At 45.4% G+C, this 18,216-nt stretch overlaps 1 protein-coding gene across 1 annotated transcript in view; it reads right to left on the bottom strand.

Moving 5' to 3' along the window:
* Nucleotides 1–9,140, bottom strand: part of PLXNB1 (plexin B1) — a gene marked incomplete at both ends in the record, with an annotated part of 38,754 nt that extends 29,614 nt beyond the window's left edge. Inside the window, 4 exons of the mRNA XM_082321049.1 lie at nucleotides 686–786; nucleotides 2,613–2,741; nucleotides 3,166–3,348; nucleotides 8,007–9,140. Coding sequence (XP_082177175.1) covers nucleotides 686–786; nucleotides 2,613–2,741; nucleotides 3,166–3,348; nucleotides 8,007–9,140 — 1,547 coding nt within the window. The remainder of the gene's footprint in view (nucleotides 1–685; nucleotides 787–2,612; nucleotides 2,742–3,165; nucleotides 3,349–8,006) is intronic.
* Nucleotides 9,141–18,216: the final 9,076 nt, after the last annotated feature.

The raw sequence follows: 18,216 nt of genomic DNA, 5'->3' as shown, positions 1-18,216 counted from the left end.
CTGTGAGACATCTGCGCAGCCCCAGCAGGACACGTTCGGCTTCCAAGCTGACGCTGGCTGTCTGAAGCCTTGCTAGAGTCTTGGGGAAGCTGCTACACAAGCCATGGAAGTCCCAGCCTCCCACCACCTTCAATAATAGGATGATCTGTTGTGAAAATACAGATGGGTAGGCACTTTTTGGGCTTAAAGGGTCATAAACTAGTTCCTATGGTGTTCTACGGGGAGACAGAGCCAGCAAGCAGACAGATTTGCTGGAATAAACCATGTCTCATTAAGCAACATCAGCAGGGGAGCAAGAAGTGAAAAAGAGTGCTAAATAAGAGAGTGACACCAGAAGAAGAGATAAGATAGTTTCTCTACATTTGAAATGAGGCAGTTTGAGCTGCAGGCAGACTAAAACCAGGGTGAAATCCATGGGACAGGAGCATCGTGAGTGGTGACCAAAGACCCAAAAGGCAGTAGAAAGATACCCTCGTGTGCAACTGCGACTGCTGGCAGTGTTTTAGGGAGGCAGACAGAGGAATGGTAAGTTAGAGAGAATATCCCATAAAGGAACTAAAAATAAACTAAATCTAGACACACAGACATGCACAGACACACAGAGATAAAGGAAGAGATTAAGTGGAGACAATCCCTAAGCACTACCCCTCCAAAATCCTTGCAGGTGAACCGGGATCTAGCTTACCGTCCCTGAAGGACACACCAGCCACAGTAGGGATCTTTCAGCGCCAGACAGGATTCACAGTCCAAGTACAGGGAACATTCCAATATGGGAACCTTCACCACCTGTCAGAGAAAGAAATTGGTGAAAACAGCACACACAACACAGGCCCCAGGCCTACGGCTTCTTCTGCCTAACTACCAAGTCCCATCATCTGCATGCCCACTGAAACAGCTTCTTAATCCCCCGATATTGCATAAAAATAAAGAAAAAAGGAACAAGTTTCCAGAGCCCATCTGAATGGCCATTTCACATATTGGTGAAGGATATCTAAACATCAGGCTGTAGAGAGGCACTGAGGCAAGCAAAGTGTATTGCTATCAACAGGTTATCTGTGACACTCTGTGCAAGGAGGCGGCTTTATTTAGCAATAAAACTATATTTTAACAAAATGGATCAAAGAATAGCAGATGGAATACCATTCACTCTTTTGCTTTTCTGGACTCTGTCATGGGAGAGCATCTCTCTTGACATGTAGGTGACTGGAGCCGGAGACAGCAGCTCCGGCTGAGGCCTCTGACTGCAGCTGCACTATTGCCCAGCTCTAGCGGGCAGAACTATCATTTTGACTGGAAGCAGACCAAGAAGATTTGATCAACACGGAACAAAAACCTTCTGCCATCTGGAGGTAGGTTTTACTTGCAAAACACTTCTGCTTTAACTTACTATCCTTGCTGATTTCAGCCTCTTGCCCTCTCTTTAATCCACTACTACACTTCAGCTACTACGCTGTCAGTTACTTTAAAATACCAACTTCTAACCCCCAACCTATTACTTTTGCTAAGTACATGATGCCATTTGCATTTTTTAATTGACAGAACAATTACTGTTAAGGATATATTTCAGATTTCCCTAATCTTCTTCCACTCACAGATTTCAACTCCTCCTTTGAAGTGTTACAAAATTTCCGAGTATCTCAAAGTGCACTGGGCGGGGGGTGAAGGCAAGCAGTGGTTTTCCAGCACGCTCTCATTTTTTGTTTGTTCTTTCCTTCAGAGTAACTCAAGGGCTGCTTTTTCCTTTGCTAGAAGGATCCTTTTCTTTCCAGCTCAAGGAGCTGATATGAGTGGTGCTGCACAAATCCTCTCAAATAAAAGTATCCATAGCTGGATTTCCTACTCAGCAGACACCAATATCCAAAGAGCCTGAGGCATCGCAGTGCCTCTTCTCCTCCCGATGCCACTGGGCACAGACAGAATTGCAGAAAGCAGGAGAGGAGGGAATGGTGCCTCGCATGATTCCTTATACAGCTTGATTTCATCTGCAAGCCTGTTGTTATATACCCAGTCAGAGCGCACCTCTGCTATCTGAAGACACTTCCCACACATTTCTGCTTTTTGTAGGTTACGCGCCTACAGAAGAACAGCTTAATCTTTTGACTGATTAAAAACAGAAGTGCCACAGTTTTAATTACACAAAACCTCCCTTTTCTCTTTTTAATCTTTTGCAAAACCAAGACGGGTCACATTACTTGTGAACCCAGAAGGCTCACATTCTTCTGCTGAGATGGAGATGCAAACTGTTGTCCAAACAGTCTCTGCTCAGCACAGAGTAACCCAGGAATTTGCAGTCCCTTGTCTTCATGCCAAGAGACCAGCCTTTTATAGCCTGCAGTTCACATTCCTCCATCACTGCTGATACGGCCTGACTCGCTTAGGGAAATGCACAGGCAAACAGGCCACGGTTTAGGGTAACAAGACTTCCTTCACGCTTCCTCCAGCTTTTGCAAAAGGCCAGTCCCCATCCCTGTAAGCCAGACCGGCAGGCAGCTGCTGCCCAGCACAGCCTTAGCTATACACACTGTTTCTCTGCCTCCCCCGCTCCCGTCAGTAGTTTGTCTGGACCTCAAATGCTTTCAGCTCTTCTGTGGAAGGGATTTTATTGCTCTTACCATTGACTGGGTCATGACAAAGAGGTGCTCCTGCAACGGGTCAAACAGCAGGTCTCCACTCACCATGCTATTTAACTGGATAGCTAAAGAAGCATATATATGTGCATCTCCCATTGCTCCTAAGTACACCTGCAAGAGAGTCACAGTTGTATGCAGGCAAAGCATCACAGCAGGAGTTGGGGGCACCCGTCCTGCATCAGGCACAAGTTGGAACTGCTTCTGTGGGCGAGGATTTCAACCTCCCACCAAAATCTCAATGCAGTGACTTCAGCCACCTGAAGCATGCGCCTAGCAATACCTGCGGAAGCCACGTAGGATGCACCGGCCCTGACGCTGGCTGAGTGCAGATGTAACCAAAGGTAACGTGACCGCTGTTTGGGGCATTCACATTCTCAACAGTCAGTACAGTGTGAGAAGAGACCATCTGATAGCAATGATCTTTAGTAGGAACCTGACTTCCCAAGGGACAAGGGGAATTGCCTCTTTTCCCCTTCCACCTGAGCATCCCTGATCAGTTTTATCCTCTTTGCATCCCGTCACATCCAGATCATACCTTGTGAAGTCTCCCTCTGCTGTCTCCCAGAAAAGCAATGGTGTGGCCATCTTCCACATTCACTGCCACTGCTGTCAGACGGGCCTCTGTTTTCTCCAGGAGGGGGGCTGCTTCCAAGGGTACCCGGCTGGCCATAGGGCTGGGAGTGTGGTCAGAGCCGCAGGGGTATGCATACAGGGTGTCCTTTTTTGGGGAGCAGAAAGAACAGGGAAATCAGTACAAAAAATGGATACAAGGAACATTAGCACCTTTAACACTTCTCACCACCCCCTTCCACCCGAATTCCTTAAAGAGGTGCCCCAGCAGCGAATTCGGCTTTGAACCCCTCTAAGCTTTTTTACTTGAGAAGAAAAAAAACAGCTTTTAATAATTAGTTTAGGTATGTTGGCTGTTTGTACCCTCACAGAATCCTGCAGACATTTCAGCGAGTCCATTCAGCATCAGTAATGAAATGCATCAACACTCCACTAAACTTTTAAGTTTCCCAAAAAACATTACTGGCTATACACTGCCACGACACAGCTTTGGGGAAGATTCATTGCATTTTTCAGAACAAAACAAAAAGATGAGAATTTCTGCTTCCAGTGCAAAACCACCTGGTCCCAAGCATCACCTCCAACAATTAGCACGGTTTGGTTGTACCAGCTACAAATTCTAAGGCTGAAGTAGAATCCCAAAGCATCAGGACATACATAAACACAGGGTGGAGCACAGCCTGCTCCAAAGAGCTTACTAACTACACACGGAAATTGTAGACCATGTACAACCAGAGACCCACAAAAAGTCAAAACAAGAGTCATCTCTGCACAGTGCTTCAATTCTTCCGAGTCTTGTGAGATTTCTGAAAATTAACTCCACGGCACTGTGCAAAAACAGTCATCCTTCTGTTCCAGTTAGACCCCTCCCAGTCCCACCAAACCTTCACTTACTGAGTTGTAAAGGAGAGAGAATGAAAGCTGCCAACTTTTTTACTATTTGTATGTGTAGAGAGAAGATATTCCATTATGATTCATTTTTTTCCTAAGTAACAAACTCAGTCTTGTCTAGGATAGTTCCTCTGTTGCTTTACATGTTTCCTGACACCTTGTTCTGTGTCTACTTTAATTTTACAGTACCCTTTTGGAGACTGAATGCAGGATTGTTCACCCAACAATTACTATTAAAACCACCATTTTTTAATCAATCAGTGGCTTGTCTTCAAACAACGTGGCTTGTGTAAACTAATGATATTCATCATGAAATCCCTTACGGATAACATTTTCACCCGTTTCTCCAGCCCCTTACTAATTGCTCTTACAAAGCTGCGTGCGGAGCAGAGGCATTAACTGCGCAGTCCACACCGACTCCAGCTCCCTCTCTTGCCTCGGGCAACGTGGTTGAATTTAGACTCCTTGTGAGCGGGGTTACGTATTCCTTCTGTCTGATGGCCGTGGCTTTGCATTTGGCAGCACTCAGCTGCGCGGTACCATCCGGCACCAGGCAACGGAGCTGCCCCCGCCGGAGGTCAGCAATAACGGCACAACCTGGCGTTCTCGAGGCATCTGCTTATCACCTCTTGCCGGCCCCGTGGAAAACCTGACCCTTTTTCCCCCTCTCCTCCCATTTCTCCGGGGTTTTCTGTTGGCTTTTTTGTTTGGTTGGTTTTTCGTTGGGTCTTTTTTGTTTGTTTTTAATACTTGACTGCTCTCTGGACAGACTAAAAATGATCAGGAGCTTTTGACAAAGTCTATGGAAATCAATGGTAAAATATATTTAACCTGCTGACCTCTATTCACTTCTCAAATGTATTGCTGTCTTCGCAGGGAAGCAAGGCTTGACGCAGCGGTTCCACGTAGGAAAGCACGCCAGTTAGACTAGCGCTGCTTTCATTCTGATGCTTATTGTTTTCCTTTCAAATACTAATTCAACTGATTTTCTGCACACTAGGCGTAAGGCTCTGACTTAAAGTCTCAGAGGATGTTACAACTTTTAATGATTTTTAGTTTTTACCATCCTCTAAGCTATCATTCATTTTTAGGGACAGATATATTTTTATCAGCTCTGTCACGTGATTCTTAAACTTCTTCCAACCACCTTCTTGTAACTTAAAGATTTCTATTTCTCCAGTTGTCTAATTCCTACGAGATTAGGAAGTGGGCCACAGCCAAATTTCCATACTCCAAAGTATCAAGTGTTTCTTTTGAATGGGATTCTAGATATCTTTGGCAACCTTCGTATCAATTCCGACGAATGCTGGAGCCTAACGACCTCATTACTGAGACTGATTTTTACAAAGTTTGCTTAAAAAAAAGCATACAAGTCAGAAATAGCTGTACCCGAGTTGTGCTCAGCACTGCTGCTGCCTCTATGCAATGCCAAGGGCAAGTCACTTCACACACATTTATCTACCATAAACCAACGTGACCCGTGCACGCTCACGTTGGCCTCGCAGGGACTGTCTGCAGCGCAGTTAATCGCAGCCAAGAGCTGAAACTTGTTCCATCCTACAGGATTAAGACCATGATAACTATATGAAGTGCTTCTATAAATTTACATAGAAGCTGTTTGAATTGTTTCCAGTGAATAGCATCTTGGCAACGTAGAAGAAAATACACTTCAGGGATCATCCCGTGTCCTACGGGGATGCAGCAAGTTTGGATGAAGCTGCTGCCGTGAATCCTGGTGTGTGCTCCCTACACTGCACAGGTAGGAAGCAACAACAGGACAAATCTATGTCTATGCATGAAGAGGACTGAAAGCTCGGTGCAAAAGGACAAGTTACATACCTCGAAAACTACACCCACAGAAGATATGCAGCCTTCCCAAGCCTTGCAGAAACACGTTTCACACTTCCAATTATCAAGTCACTAACGGCATCTACGCAGTCTCCTGCATCTCAAGACTAATGGATCTCCAGCAAACTGAACAAATTAACTGGTTCTGAAATTCTTATAAAAACAGGCATTTTTTTTTCCAGTTTAAGAGGTTGCATTGAACGGTGAAACTTCATCTTAGCCGCTCCTGATGGGCTAAAAATCAGAGGCAGTGCTAACTAGAGAAAAGGGCATACCTTGCACACAGGCTGCTTTGGAGGCAGAAAAACATGAAATTAATTAGCATTATCCTTACATACAGCACAAGCTGCCACCATTGAAACCGCGTTAAAACTGTTTCTGCATAAAATGTTCATTGACAGCCGCTTCCACTCAGCTCTGAATGGAGCAGGCTGGAGCTGGCACAGACCCTTACGTGTTGTTAGATGCAATCTTAACGACAACCGCTACCATGTACTGAATGGTGCAGGGTAAAGTTTGTTAGGACATTTACATATCATTGGACACACTTGTTAATAAGATGCCATACTTTAGTCAGCCCACCAGTGCCAAACCACGCAGCTGGGACCCTGGGATCATGCGCCAGGAATCTCATAGCAGAGACCAGCCTTCTCCCACTCGGTGCACCCACTTCTCCACTGGATCAAACGGTACAGGGGAACTCTACACCACTTTGAATTAAGGATTTTTCTAAAGTGCTCACACCAGTTTGACATTTAACTCCCTCAAGCTGCCCTAAAAATCACCTGTGACAATTCCTTCATGCAGCCCCACAAAGGACACACGGAGCATGGCTAAGAAATGCAAAGAAAGCAGGACATCAAGCTGGGCAGTCTCTTGCTTCCCAACTCTTACACACTCCTCCTGACCTTACATTTGCCCTGCTCCAAGTCTGCTCTTTACCCTTCCCTTGTCCCACAAGTATTCTACAGTCAGCTTTAGCTACTGAAAGGAAAACCATATGTTTAAAACTGTTTTTGTACCACACATCCAAACCCAGAGGCTTCCAAAGCTCTGTGGTACCACTTTGCAGCACAAAGCTGGGAAGAGGCAATTATCTGGACAGCCTGTTCTGTAGAAGGAAGACACGAGATAACATGCTGTTCTGCTAAGGACTAGCAATGCCCTCGGTGAAAACAGGCTACTCACAACCACAGAGCCTCAATGCCAGGACACTGCATCCAGCACCACCCCAGGAGAACGCTGCTGCTCCGTCTTGGTGTCACCGTCCCCGATATCGCAGCACCAGCCAATGTGGCTGACAGATTCAGCCTGGCTGCAAGGATTCAGGGTCACAGCCACTTCAGGTCTCATTTTTATCCTGCAACATCCCATCATGCCTTTGTCATAGAATTTAAAGGATTGTCACCTCTTACAGCTCTAGAGACAAAGAGCAGCCAGATCAGGAAAAGGTCTTCCTTGGGCACAAAATTCTGCAGGACTAATGCAGCCTACAGGAAATTAGGATTTTGTTGACACTTGTTTTTGCTTAAGTTCTTTTTTTGTTCCTGGGTGCCCTTGCAGGGAAACATTGTGAGATGCACCTCACCATAAGCAACAGGGACACAGCACACCCCTTAAATTCCCTTCCCAACACACAGGTGCACACGCACATACTCCTCTCCCTCCCTGCAGTGCAGACCACGACACGAAATTACTGATAAAGAACAACCTAAACCGCAGCTTCAGCGCTCTTGCTTGGTATTGCCATGAGAGAGGCCTCAGGGCCAGGTCACACCAGATGCCCTCCCCATTGCCACACACGGTCCATCTCCCTGTGCAAGGAAACCTGCCCATGTGGGGCAGAGAGCTGCAGCAGCAATGAGACAGACCGTACTTGAACAGGACACAACGGTTCTTGCATCGCATTGCCGTGGTAGCAAAGAAACAGCCTGAGCCCAAAGGTTTTTAACCCAAACAGATTTCAGCATCCATCTGTGGGAAACGGGCTGACTTCTGGAACACAAAGTAACACCAGAACACGCTGCAGACTACCCTTTACCCTGGCAAAGGTGCAAAGCCACTTACCGCTGGCAGCTGGACACAGTTGGAACTGACATCGTATTCAATATACGCCACTTCGGTCCCTTCTTCTGACTTCCCATCTCTCATGTAGCAAACATCCCTAGTCCAGTTGGTCAGGCGATCCACCTCCTCCATTGCATAGACGCAGAGCGCAGACTCCTCGCTCAGTTTGCCAGAAGAAGCCTGCCAGGCAGAGAAGGCTGCAAACAGCACTTCTCCCTCGGTGTCCAGCTGCCCCTGGGCCAGGCCTTCTCCTGGCTGGGTGACATAGGCTGCTTGCAGGAGGCTGTACGTATTGGCTTTGCTCTGGCAGAGCAGAGGTAACTCCACGTACGAGTAATAATGAGAGTCATCCAGGCAGATGCGCGAGATGTAGGTCTTGTACTCACGTGATTGAGACTTGAGGTCCCGACGGTAGAATAGGAAATAGACGCTTGAGCGGTAAGTGAAGGACTTAATGAAATGGTGGTTGTACTCAGAGAGCCGGCCCACAGCCAGTTTTGCCGTTTCTTCATAGGAGAAAATGGAGTGAGAGTCTGTTGCTTGAATATCCCCACCGTGGGCCCTGAGATTTCGGGTAGTGATGGGAGGAATCCCTCCTCCGACTCCTCGGCTAGTGTACCCTCGTCCCACAAACAGCAAGGGCACCTCATCCTTTGAGTAGGCTATGAGTCCCACAGTGGTGATATTGGGATCATTGGCAGCAACGTACTGAGTGTCACCAGGGCTCTCTGGTCGGAAGAGGACGTGGTCGATGGACGTGAGGCTCCTCTTCTCACAGATTCCCTGGTGCACGCTGCCACACACAATGAGCTCCTTCTGCACCGCGTTCACCAGCAGCAGCTTGTTGTGATTGTCGGTGTGGTGTGCCTGAGGGCACTCCAGCTTTGAGACCGGGGGGAGGCAATCTTTACTGTCCAGAACTGGCCCAGTCTGAACCACGTTCTTCATCAGCAGGTCAGACGTCAGCTGAAACAGAAAGTTGGTGGCTCCCAAGTAAATGGTCCCGGATTCCAAGTCCATAGACAGGTGGAGGAATTTCGTAGCGTTGCGCGAGAATGTGACATACTGCAGTCCCTGTGGAATTGCTGCTCCCAAGAAACAGAGAAGAGGAAGGAGGAACGTTCCCAGAGGCATGGTAAACGCTCTGCAAGAGAGGAAAGGCTGTTAGAACTCCTCGGAAACCAGGAGTGAAGATTAACACCCAAAATCCTTCAATAACACTCTTATTATGAGAGGCGGACAAAGAGGACATAGAAAGCAGAGAGCTAGACACAAAGAGCAACACAAGACGTTTGCAGAAACACCAACAGAAAGAGGCCTGCAGGAGTATCAGACACTTTACTCAATCATCTCCACACCAAGGTGACAGGCACAGCATCTTCAGGAGAAGCTGCAACACTGCAAGTAATGCTCTTGGAGGCCTTCCCAGAGGCTGCTGGGTGGTACTGGGGAAGGCTTTTCTTCACAAGCCCACAACTTGTACTAAACTTGCAGAATAAACAGTCCAAAGCACAGATTCATCAATCCAGGGACACAACCTAAGGAGAAAGGTCCTATCTATGCTGTGACAGAAGGTGCTTCAAACATTGAAGCTGATCATTATTCTTGTAAGATCAGAAAAAGCCACGTTTAACCCAACTCCTGCACAACTCTTTCCTACGATGCTATATCGGAAGTCCTCCAGGACAGGACCACATTCCTACAGCAGCCAGCACACCGCATGCATTGTCAATGAGCAGCACCACAGTAAACGGAACCGCTGTCCAAGACAAACACAACCTGCAGGACCATTGTTTAAATAAACTGTAGCTGGGATCCAATTCAGAGCAAACTAATAACCCCTTTGCTCTGTATTTGATCTAGATATTGTAATTAATCCTTCTCTTTCTTATCCCTTATAGCTATCAACAGCCTCTTTTGGGTCTAAGGCTCTTCCACCAGTGCTTCAGAAGAAACCTTCCCACGCCATCTCTGTCACTGAGCATCACTCACTCAAGCAGGACCGGGGTGCCAGGATGAGGCCTCCAGCGTGTCAGTCGCAGCAGCTCCCAGTCACCCCCCTGGGGCCACCAGTCTGCCCCCAGCCCTGCCAAGCCAGCCCCTGTGGGCCTCCATCTCCTTGGGCAGTTATGCGGCGTGTCCAGGCGAGGGGGAGACCATCTTATCCTGCTCGCTTGTTACTGCACTCCCTGGGGGAGAAGTCTCTTGCTGGCACTCATCTCTCCACAGCACCTCTACCAGTACTGTAAAAGGGGATTTAAACATGCCTGCTCTGTGGGCAATGCTCTATTCCCTCCCCGTCCCATGCGTTGAAGTGCAGGCAAGGCCAGATGGGGTGGGTGTTAGACCCAGGGAACCGCCAGACCTGTTTTGCTCCTCTCCAGAGGATCTTTAGATCAACCCCTCTTGAAATCTACCGTGACCCACCCAAGCCATGCCACAGACAGCAACAACTGTCCTGAAAAGCATGAGGAATCCCACAGCATGGCGGAAATGTGGTAATAAGTACCTGCAACATTTAGATTAATGCTTTCCCCATGGAGAAAGGGCAGCAGCTGCACGTACTCATAATTTCCTATGAGTACCACCGTATTTGAATTGAGAAGTAGGTGGTGATGCAGCTGTGAATCTACTCCCTTCCCTCCCTCCCTCCCTCCTAGAGACAAGATATCAAAGCTACATACAGCCACACAGATGCCAAGCTGGGCCACAGGCTCAGAGCTGATGGCTACAGCATCTCCTCCAGAACTGGCCTGTAATCTGCTCTGCTCATTTTGGCAACCCAGCTCCTCAGGGGTGATGTTAATTTTGTAGTTAAAGCTAAGAAAACTATCATCACTTCCCTCCTACAGCATCATCCCTCTTGGATCTTCTTGGTAAGCTCAAAGTGCTATTAGCCCAGAAGTGCTTAGAGCACAGAGGTGGAAAAAGATCTGCAGCATTTCAAGAGAAGACTACCCCAGCATTTACTGCAGGACTGAACCAATTTAGGCCACAGCCTTCTCACCACACAGTGTCTTACACTCGTTCTGTACAACATCCAGCACTCAGCGTGCAGAAAACACAGTAGCAATGGTGAGAACAATAACTGTAAGACTCTACATTCATCTTTTATTTCATTGTTATTGGGAAAAAAACAAAAAAAACCAAAAAAAACCCCAAACACAAAAGTCTGCTTTCCAGCTCCTTTGTCAGTAAAACTGGCATCTTTGCTCTATCAAAAGACCAGTTGAGAGGATTAGAGCACTTGTGAAATCCAGCGGATGGAAGGTATTATAAATACAACACATTATTAAATATAGGCTTTGTGAAGCTCTGGAAAAGCTCCACTTCACATGGTTATTGTAGGTAGTACTGTCAGGATACACCCCGGCGCAGGAACGCTGGCTCTAGGCTGGCAGCCTTCCCCCAGAACACACAGCCGCCGATTCACACCGCACCAGCACTGCGTTGAGGTTACGTGCGCACTAGGGCTTTTGTTTGCCCTGGTAATGGACACTTCGTGTTTTCTGCTCTCAGTGCTACGAACACACTCTGCTTCACCCAGACGTGCAAACAGTGCTGAACTGGCCTTGGAGTCTCTTTCCAGGGTGGCGAGAGAGCGTGTAGCACCTGATAGAGGTCCTCATCGTGGGGGAGATGTTATCTGAAGCCTGATGAGGGATATTTATAAAGCCAGCAAGCAGATATATGCAGACTGAAGGATGGAGCTCCAACTTGACCCTTATCACCTCAGGTTTACATCAGCAGGGCATATCTTCCCCCCGCTCCGACATGCGAGTTATTTTTAATGCATTCTCGCCATTTTTATTGGAGAAAACTTTATTGAAGGAACTCCTTAACCACACGACTGCCTCGGTACCTCTGCACTGCCGTCATGCAGACATCACGATGGCTTGTTGTGCAACTCTGCCTGGAGTCTCCTCAGTTTCAAAGCTTAAAATGCCTGCAAACAAAATAGGCTGATGACCATCCAACAGCAGGAGCTTGACTATGCCTGACAGAGCCACACTAACATGGAGAAGAGAGTCTTTGATCTGGAAGCAGCTGAGGATCACAAGACATCATTACACTACACCACTTAGAGGAATCTCTAATCTTCTTTCTAGCTAATGCAACCTTCCTATGCCAGCACTTATACAGTGAAATCAGCATGTGTCTTCAGAATTTATGCATTCTGAAATACTGGCTTTCTGGCTAGAGGTCATGCCTACAAGCTGCAAGACCCCGCTCTGTCCACCACACACCATCACTGACAACCGCCAGGGCAGAGCTAACACTTATACGTGCCACCAGTACTTGAACTCAAAACCCAGCGCATGACACCACTCTAGCAACACAGATCTTTGATCTGGAGTTGAATCTATCCCTAATGTTTCACTGAAAGCATTTTACCTATTGGAGCACCTGTACTGGAAAGAGACGGAAAAAGCAACTAGCCCTTCATTCCAGCAGACCATAAGCAAAAGCAGATCTTGCTGCGGTCAAAGCACTGACCTGAAGCTATTCTTTTTTCACCTACCAATATCCCCCTCGAAGTCACTTTGTTAAGAGCTAGTCGTCAAAGGTGTTCCAGGTAAGAAACTACTATCTAGTCCTCATGACTCTAGGAGAACAGCGGGCTGCGGGGAAGACACACAAAAATAAAAAAAAGGTAGTACAGCACATTCTGCAAGCTAGTTGTAATCGCTCTGTGCAATGGGTAAACATTGAATATAGTACTCTTTGTTGCCCTTTGCTGAAGAGCCATTAACAAATGAACTTGTATTTATTGCTAGGTGAGCAAACATACATTAGAAATGAGCATGAGTGTGTGGCCATCAGTAGCTAGAAGCATTTGCACCCTAAGTGAAAACTGAGAGGAAAAAAAAAAGCCAGCAGCATCTTTTGAGTCAATTTTCCAAGTTGTTTCTCAAGCATGGGCATCACTGCCTTTTTTATTTGTGCTCTTCAGTTAAGCCCATCCCAGCCTCTCCGGGAGGACAGGAAGGAGGAGGATAACCTACATTTAAATCTGATGGTTTCATGACAGGCTACGCCACTGAGCTCTTTATGGATTTACTGAACCGTTCCGCTTCCTGCGCTCGCTGCTGGTGTATAACACAGCTGTTACAGACAGATTGCACTAAAAGTGTGTAGCCTTTAATTAATTCTGAAGGCAACTGCCAAGGCTTAAAGATTCTTTTTAAATATTCCATTTTGTTGATGAATTCCCGTTAAATAGGAAAATGCTCCAGACAATACTCTGAACATTGCCTCTAACGCACTGTAAAATATTAATGTCCAAATGATACTTCTGAGTTTCATTTATTTAATCTGGATCACAACAGAAGGGCTAAAGGATTAGTCAGTTCTGCCACAGAATATTTATATCGCATCCACAAAACAACCACCAATAACGTGGAAGCAATGGCACTATTTTGTTACTTGGAATGTGAAATAAGACCGTGTTTTCTGTAGCACTATTTTTACCTTTCTGACCTCACGTATCCCTCTCAGAGACTTGACTCATTTATTGAAGAAACAAACCCAGAACTCATATGGACACATTTTAACAGCGTATCAACACGTAAAGATTATTACGATCCTCACAGATTACTTCCCTAATACCACATCCTATCCCCAAACATGGAGAGGGCAGATAATGTTCCAGCTTCTAGGCTAGATTTCATACTCAACACCAATCCCAGCGAAATTATCCTGGGAAAAAAAGTAGGTCCCTGAAATTTGCACCTGCAGTTTCCACTGTATCATTTGCAGAGCCAACCCACAGCGAGAACACCAAAAGATTTAAAAATTAAAAGCATAATTCTTCCAGCTGCACGACGACCCTTGTGCTCCAGCACATTCAAACCACCCAGCAGCAGGAAGACGACCGCTGCTGGGTTTTCTACACAAAAGCCCTGAATTACAGCCCCCTTCTAAGTTTCATATGCTCAACAGAGCCTTGCTGTTTTCTGCTGTGAAAGATGACATTCCCATTAAATAAAGAAATCTTTTTTGGAGTCTTATTTACTACTACCAGGCCAGTTGCCTGCTCTGCTGTTTAAGAACACTTGCAGCAAGCAGCTCCGGCAGGGATGAACACAAACCTCTGTTTTCCAAATAAAATTGACCCCAAGGAGAATCCCAAGTCCAAGCCATCCTGTTGGAACAGGACTGGCACAGACAAGGGAGCTCTGTTATACCAGATGTGAGTAACACCAAAGCTGAGGTCAAAATAACTTTAAAAAAAAAAGCTCTAAAGACAAAATATCAAATCTGAAACAGCGAGGAAAGGTGGCAGAAAAACCTGGACTTTCAGGCTACAGAATTAACAGCATTATTAGATAAACACTTGGAAAAATTATGTTTTGATAGTTACTGCTCACCATTACAACATACTTTTCTGGATAGGGGTTGAAGAAGTTATACTAAAACAACATTGCACAAAATATTTTATCAACTTTGTGATACTATTGTCATTTTAATGATGCTTGTGCATTGTCAGAGTTCTTTGGAAAAACTGTAGAAAGTGCTTCTACACCCCTGGGCCTACCTAAATATTAATTTTAGCCATACTGGAATTAATTGATGGTAGTGGACAGGTTATTTCCCCTAAACAGCTCTAGCACAACCAATCTTTTCTCTTGCACACATGAAAATGTTTTATAAATGCTAGTTTAAGCTTCCAGTACAAATGGTTAATGAAGAGTTATGATTAATACAGTGTTAAATAGTGAACTTTTTATAAATCAAGACAAACTACACAAACATTTACAAGGAATATAAAGCAACCACAAGCTGCTTGCTGTTAAAAGAAGCTTTCTTCACAGATATTCTGTCATTGTAAATTGAGGGTTGACTTTTCACTTGACCATCCTCTCAAACACCAACGAAATGTGAACTCAAGTACCACGTTGTATATACATTTTTAAAAGGGGAAATCAAGTCAGCTGTTAGTTTCCCGGTATCTTAACGCAACCAAAGGATAACTTTCTGTCAGTGTTATACATTTGAAGATCAGAGTCCTTTAGGATCTGCTCCAACTTTCTGTGTAATCAAACCACAGAACACGGCTAAGCACTCTCTTCTTCTAGCCCACAAGCTCCTGACTGAAGTCTCCCAGTGAAAGCAGAAGTTTTTCTCCGGGCTCCTAAATTACAGAAACTACTACTTTAACCCAGCAAGCTGATCCCCCAGGGTTATTTACCCCATGTAAAATGCCTTGTCATTTTGTCTAACTTTGCTTGTCACAGGATCTCCCAAGTCAAAGAAGCTTCTAGTCGCTTTTCGCATGAACAGTTTGAAAACTAATCCTACTTCTTAATCCTCCTTGGGCAAGAAGATAACGACAGCTATTCTAACTCAGACAGAGGTCCACCTACACAGAAACCCTGGCTCCAGCAACAGACAGTAATAGATGCCTAAGAAGTAGTATAAGGGCAGACAAGCACAAGGCAATCCTTCCCCTATACGTCCTGCCAGCTTTGGGCCTTCCTGAATCACAGACCGCAGCCATGGACACATTAGGTGGTCTGAGCTTCTTCAGTCAGAAATAATTCATTTTTCTTGTAGCTCTCCAAGTCCTTTCCAGTTTGTCAGCATCCCTTTTTTAAGGTACCTGACCTGGATGAGCATCCCCTTTTCACCGCACCTGACCCGGACAGGCTATCCCTTTGGTTTTCTAATGCTGCACACATCAAACATTACTTTCTCCAGTTCGACCCACCAGCCCTCCATTTACCTGCCCAAGAACCTCTTGGCTCTTCTAGCTGCCACATCACATGTCAAGTTTGTATCCAGACGAATACCTTCATTGACTCAAATATTCTTCCAGGCAACTAGGTAAAAAAAAAAAATATCCTGTTCTCTAGCCTTTAATGTGTAGAGTACATCCAGAGAGCCTAGACAGGTTTAATCCAGCTGTAATAGAACCCTGCTGGGAAAGTAGAGCTCACTAAAGTTACCCATCTGATTCACCCTGCTGAGCAAATCCACCATTTCTACACAAATCTACATATATTTAAGCCCACCCCCCCACCCCCCCATAGAAACAAATTTGCTTCCAGAACTTCAAGAACCCAATTGTTGATCAAAATACAGACTAATATTGCAGCAGAGAGAAATCCCTGCGGTACCCAGGAAATTCCAAGAACAGATTTCCCATTTCCAGTTAACCGAGATCTAAGTACCAGTTTTTAATCTGTTTAATATGTACTAAATTGATTTTAAAAGAACTGGCAGCTAAAGCTCTTGGAAAAAAAATTAAGCTATTGTGGAATTAAAGTTACAGTCCCTATCATGATTTCATAAGTAGTTAAAAGACAGGAAAGCAAAAGAGTTTCCCTGTCAGAGGAAGGTTATCAGTGAGATCTGCCAAGAATTTGTTCTGCAACCTGCGCTGTTCAATATGTTCACATAAGGTCTGTGAAGAGGAATATGTCTAGAAGTGGCAAATTTTATTATTAAAATTCATCACAATCAAATTCAGAAAAGACTGCAGAAAGTAACAGAACTCATGCACTCCTAAGTCACTACACAATATCTTAGATCCTGCACGTGTGTTGGGGCTATCCCAAGCACAAATATAGGCTGGGCAGAGAATGAATTGAGAGCCACCCTGAGGAGAAGGACTTGGGGGTGCTGGTTGATGAGAAGCTCACCAGGACCCAGCAATATGTGTCTGCAGCCCAGAAAGCCAACCGTATCCTGGGCTGCATCAAAAGAAGCGTGGCCAGCAGGTCGAGGGAGGTGATTCTCCCCCTCTACTCCACTCTCATGAGACTCGTGGAATACTGCGTTCAGCTCTGGGGCCCCCAACATAAGAAGGACATGGACCTGTTGGAGCGAGTCCAGAGGAGGGCCATGAAGATGATCAGTGGGCTGGAGCACCTCTCCTATGAGGACAGGCTGAGAGCGTTGGGGTTGTTCAGCCTGGAGAAGAGAAGGCTCTGGGGAGACCTTATAGCAGCCTTCAGTGCCTGAAGGGAGCCTACAGGAAAGCTGGAGAGGGACTTTTTACAAGGGCATGCAGCGATAGGACGAGGGGTAATGGCTTTAAACTGAAAGAGGGTAGATTTAGATTAGATCTAAGGAATAAATGCTTCACTCTGAGGGTGGTGAGGCACTGGAACAGGTTGCCCAGAGAAGTCGTAGATGCCCCATCCCTGGGAGTGTTCAAGGCCAGGTTGGATGGGGCTTTGAGCAACCTGCTCTAGTGGAAGGTGTCCCTGCCCATGGCAGGGGGGTTGGAACCAGATGATCTTTAGGAACCCTTCCAACCCAAACCATTCTGTGATTCTATGTCAATAAATACCAAAACCAACAAAAAATATTCTAATTACATAAACACAACAGGATCCAAATTAACTGTTACCACTCAGGAAAACTTTGGAAACTTGGTAGGTCAGTTCAGTATTTAGTATCAAGCAAAAAGGCAAATACAGCCTTCGGAGTGATTAGGAAAGAAAACACGCATCACCATCATGTTGTTGAATGCTGCAGGCAGTTCCGATTCCCACATCTGAAAAAGGAGACAGAATGACAAAAAGGACAACAAAGATGATCAAAAGCATGAAGCAGCTTCCATATAAGGAGAGATTGAGAAGAGTAGGACTTTGGATGGACAAAGAAACAACCAGGGGGAAGATACGGAAAATTTAAGAGATCTGAAACATGACATAGTGTCAAGATAAAAACCATGGAATAATTGACTATCATGTCTCACAATGAGGAAACGAGAGAGCACCCATCAAAGTTACAGGCAACTTTTCTATGCCAGTTCAAGGATATTGTCACTGGATGTAGAATATTTTAAATAACATTTAAAATGCATAATTAAATTGTAGAGCTCACTGCTGTAGGATGTCAGAGACTAGAAACATAAACAAGTTAGAAGAGGGATTATATAAATTAATGGAGACTAGATGTAGTCAAGATCAGATGATTAGATACAACTCCTGGCCAAGGAGGGCCCTAAACTGATGATGGTCATAAGCTGGGAGTCAGATGAGGGGCAGGGGGGGAAGAAAAAAACCAAACCAAACCCACCACATTATACATGCCCTGGTTCTTACAGCCCTCATTAAGCGTCTGCTTCTGGATCTTGTCAAAGACAGGAACCGAGCTACACAGAGCTTTGCAATTTGCCCCAGGATGACACTTCTATTTAAACATCTTATTTTATGGTACATTTATACATTTTATTTATTTTTAAATATTAAGCATG

This window comes from Platalea leucorodia, assembly GCF_965183815.1.
Source record: "Platalea leucorodia genome assembly, chromosome: 9".
Taxonomy (NCBI): domain Eukaryota; kingdom Metazoa; phylum Chordata; class Aves; order Pelecaniformes; family Threskiornithidae; genus Platalea; species Platalea leucorodia.
The sequence above is the reverse complement of the archived record's forward strand: the minus strand, read 5'-3'. Positions and strand labels throughout refer to the sequence as shown.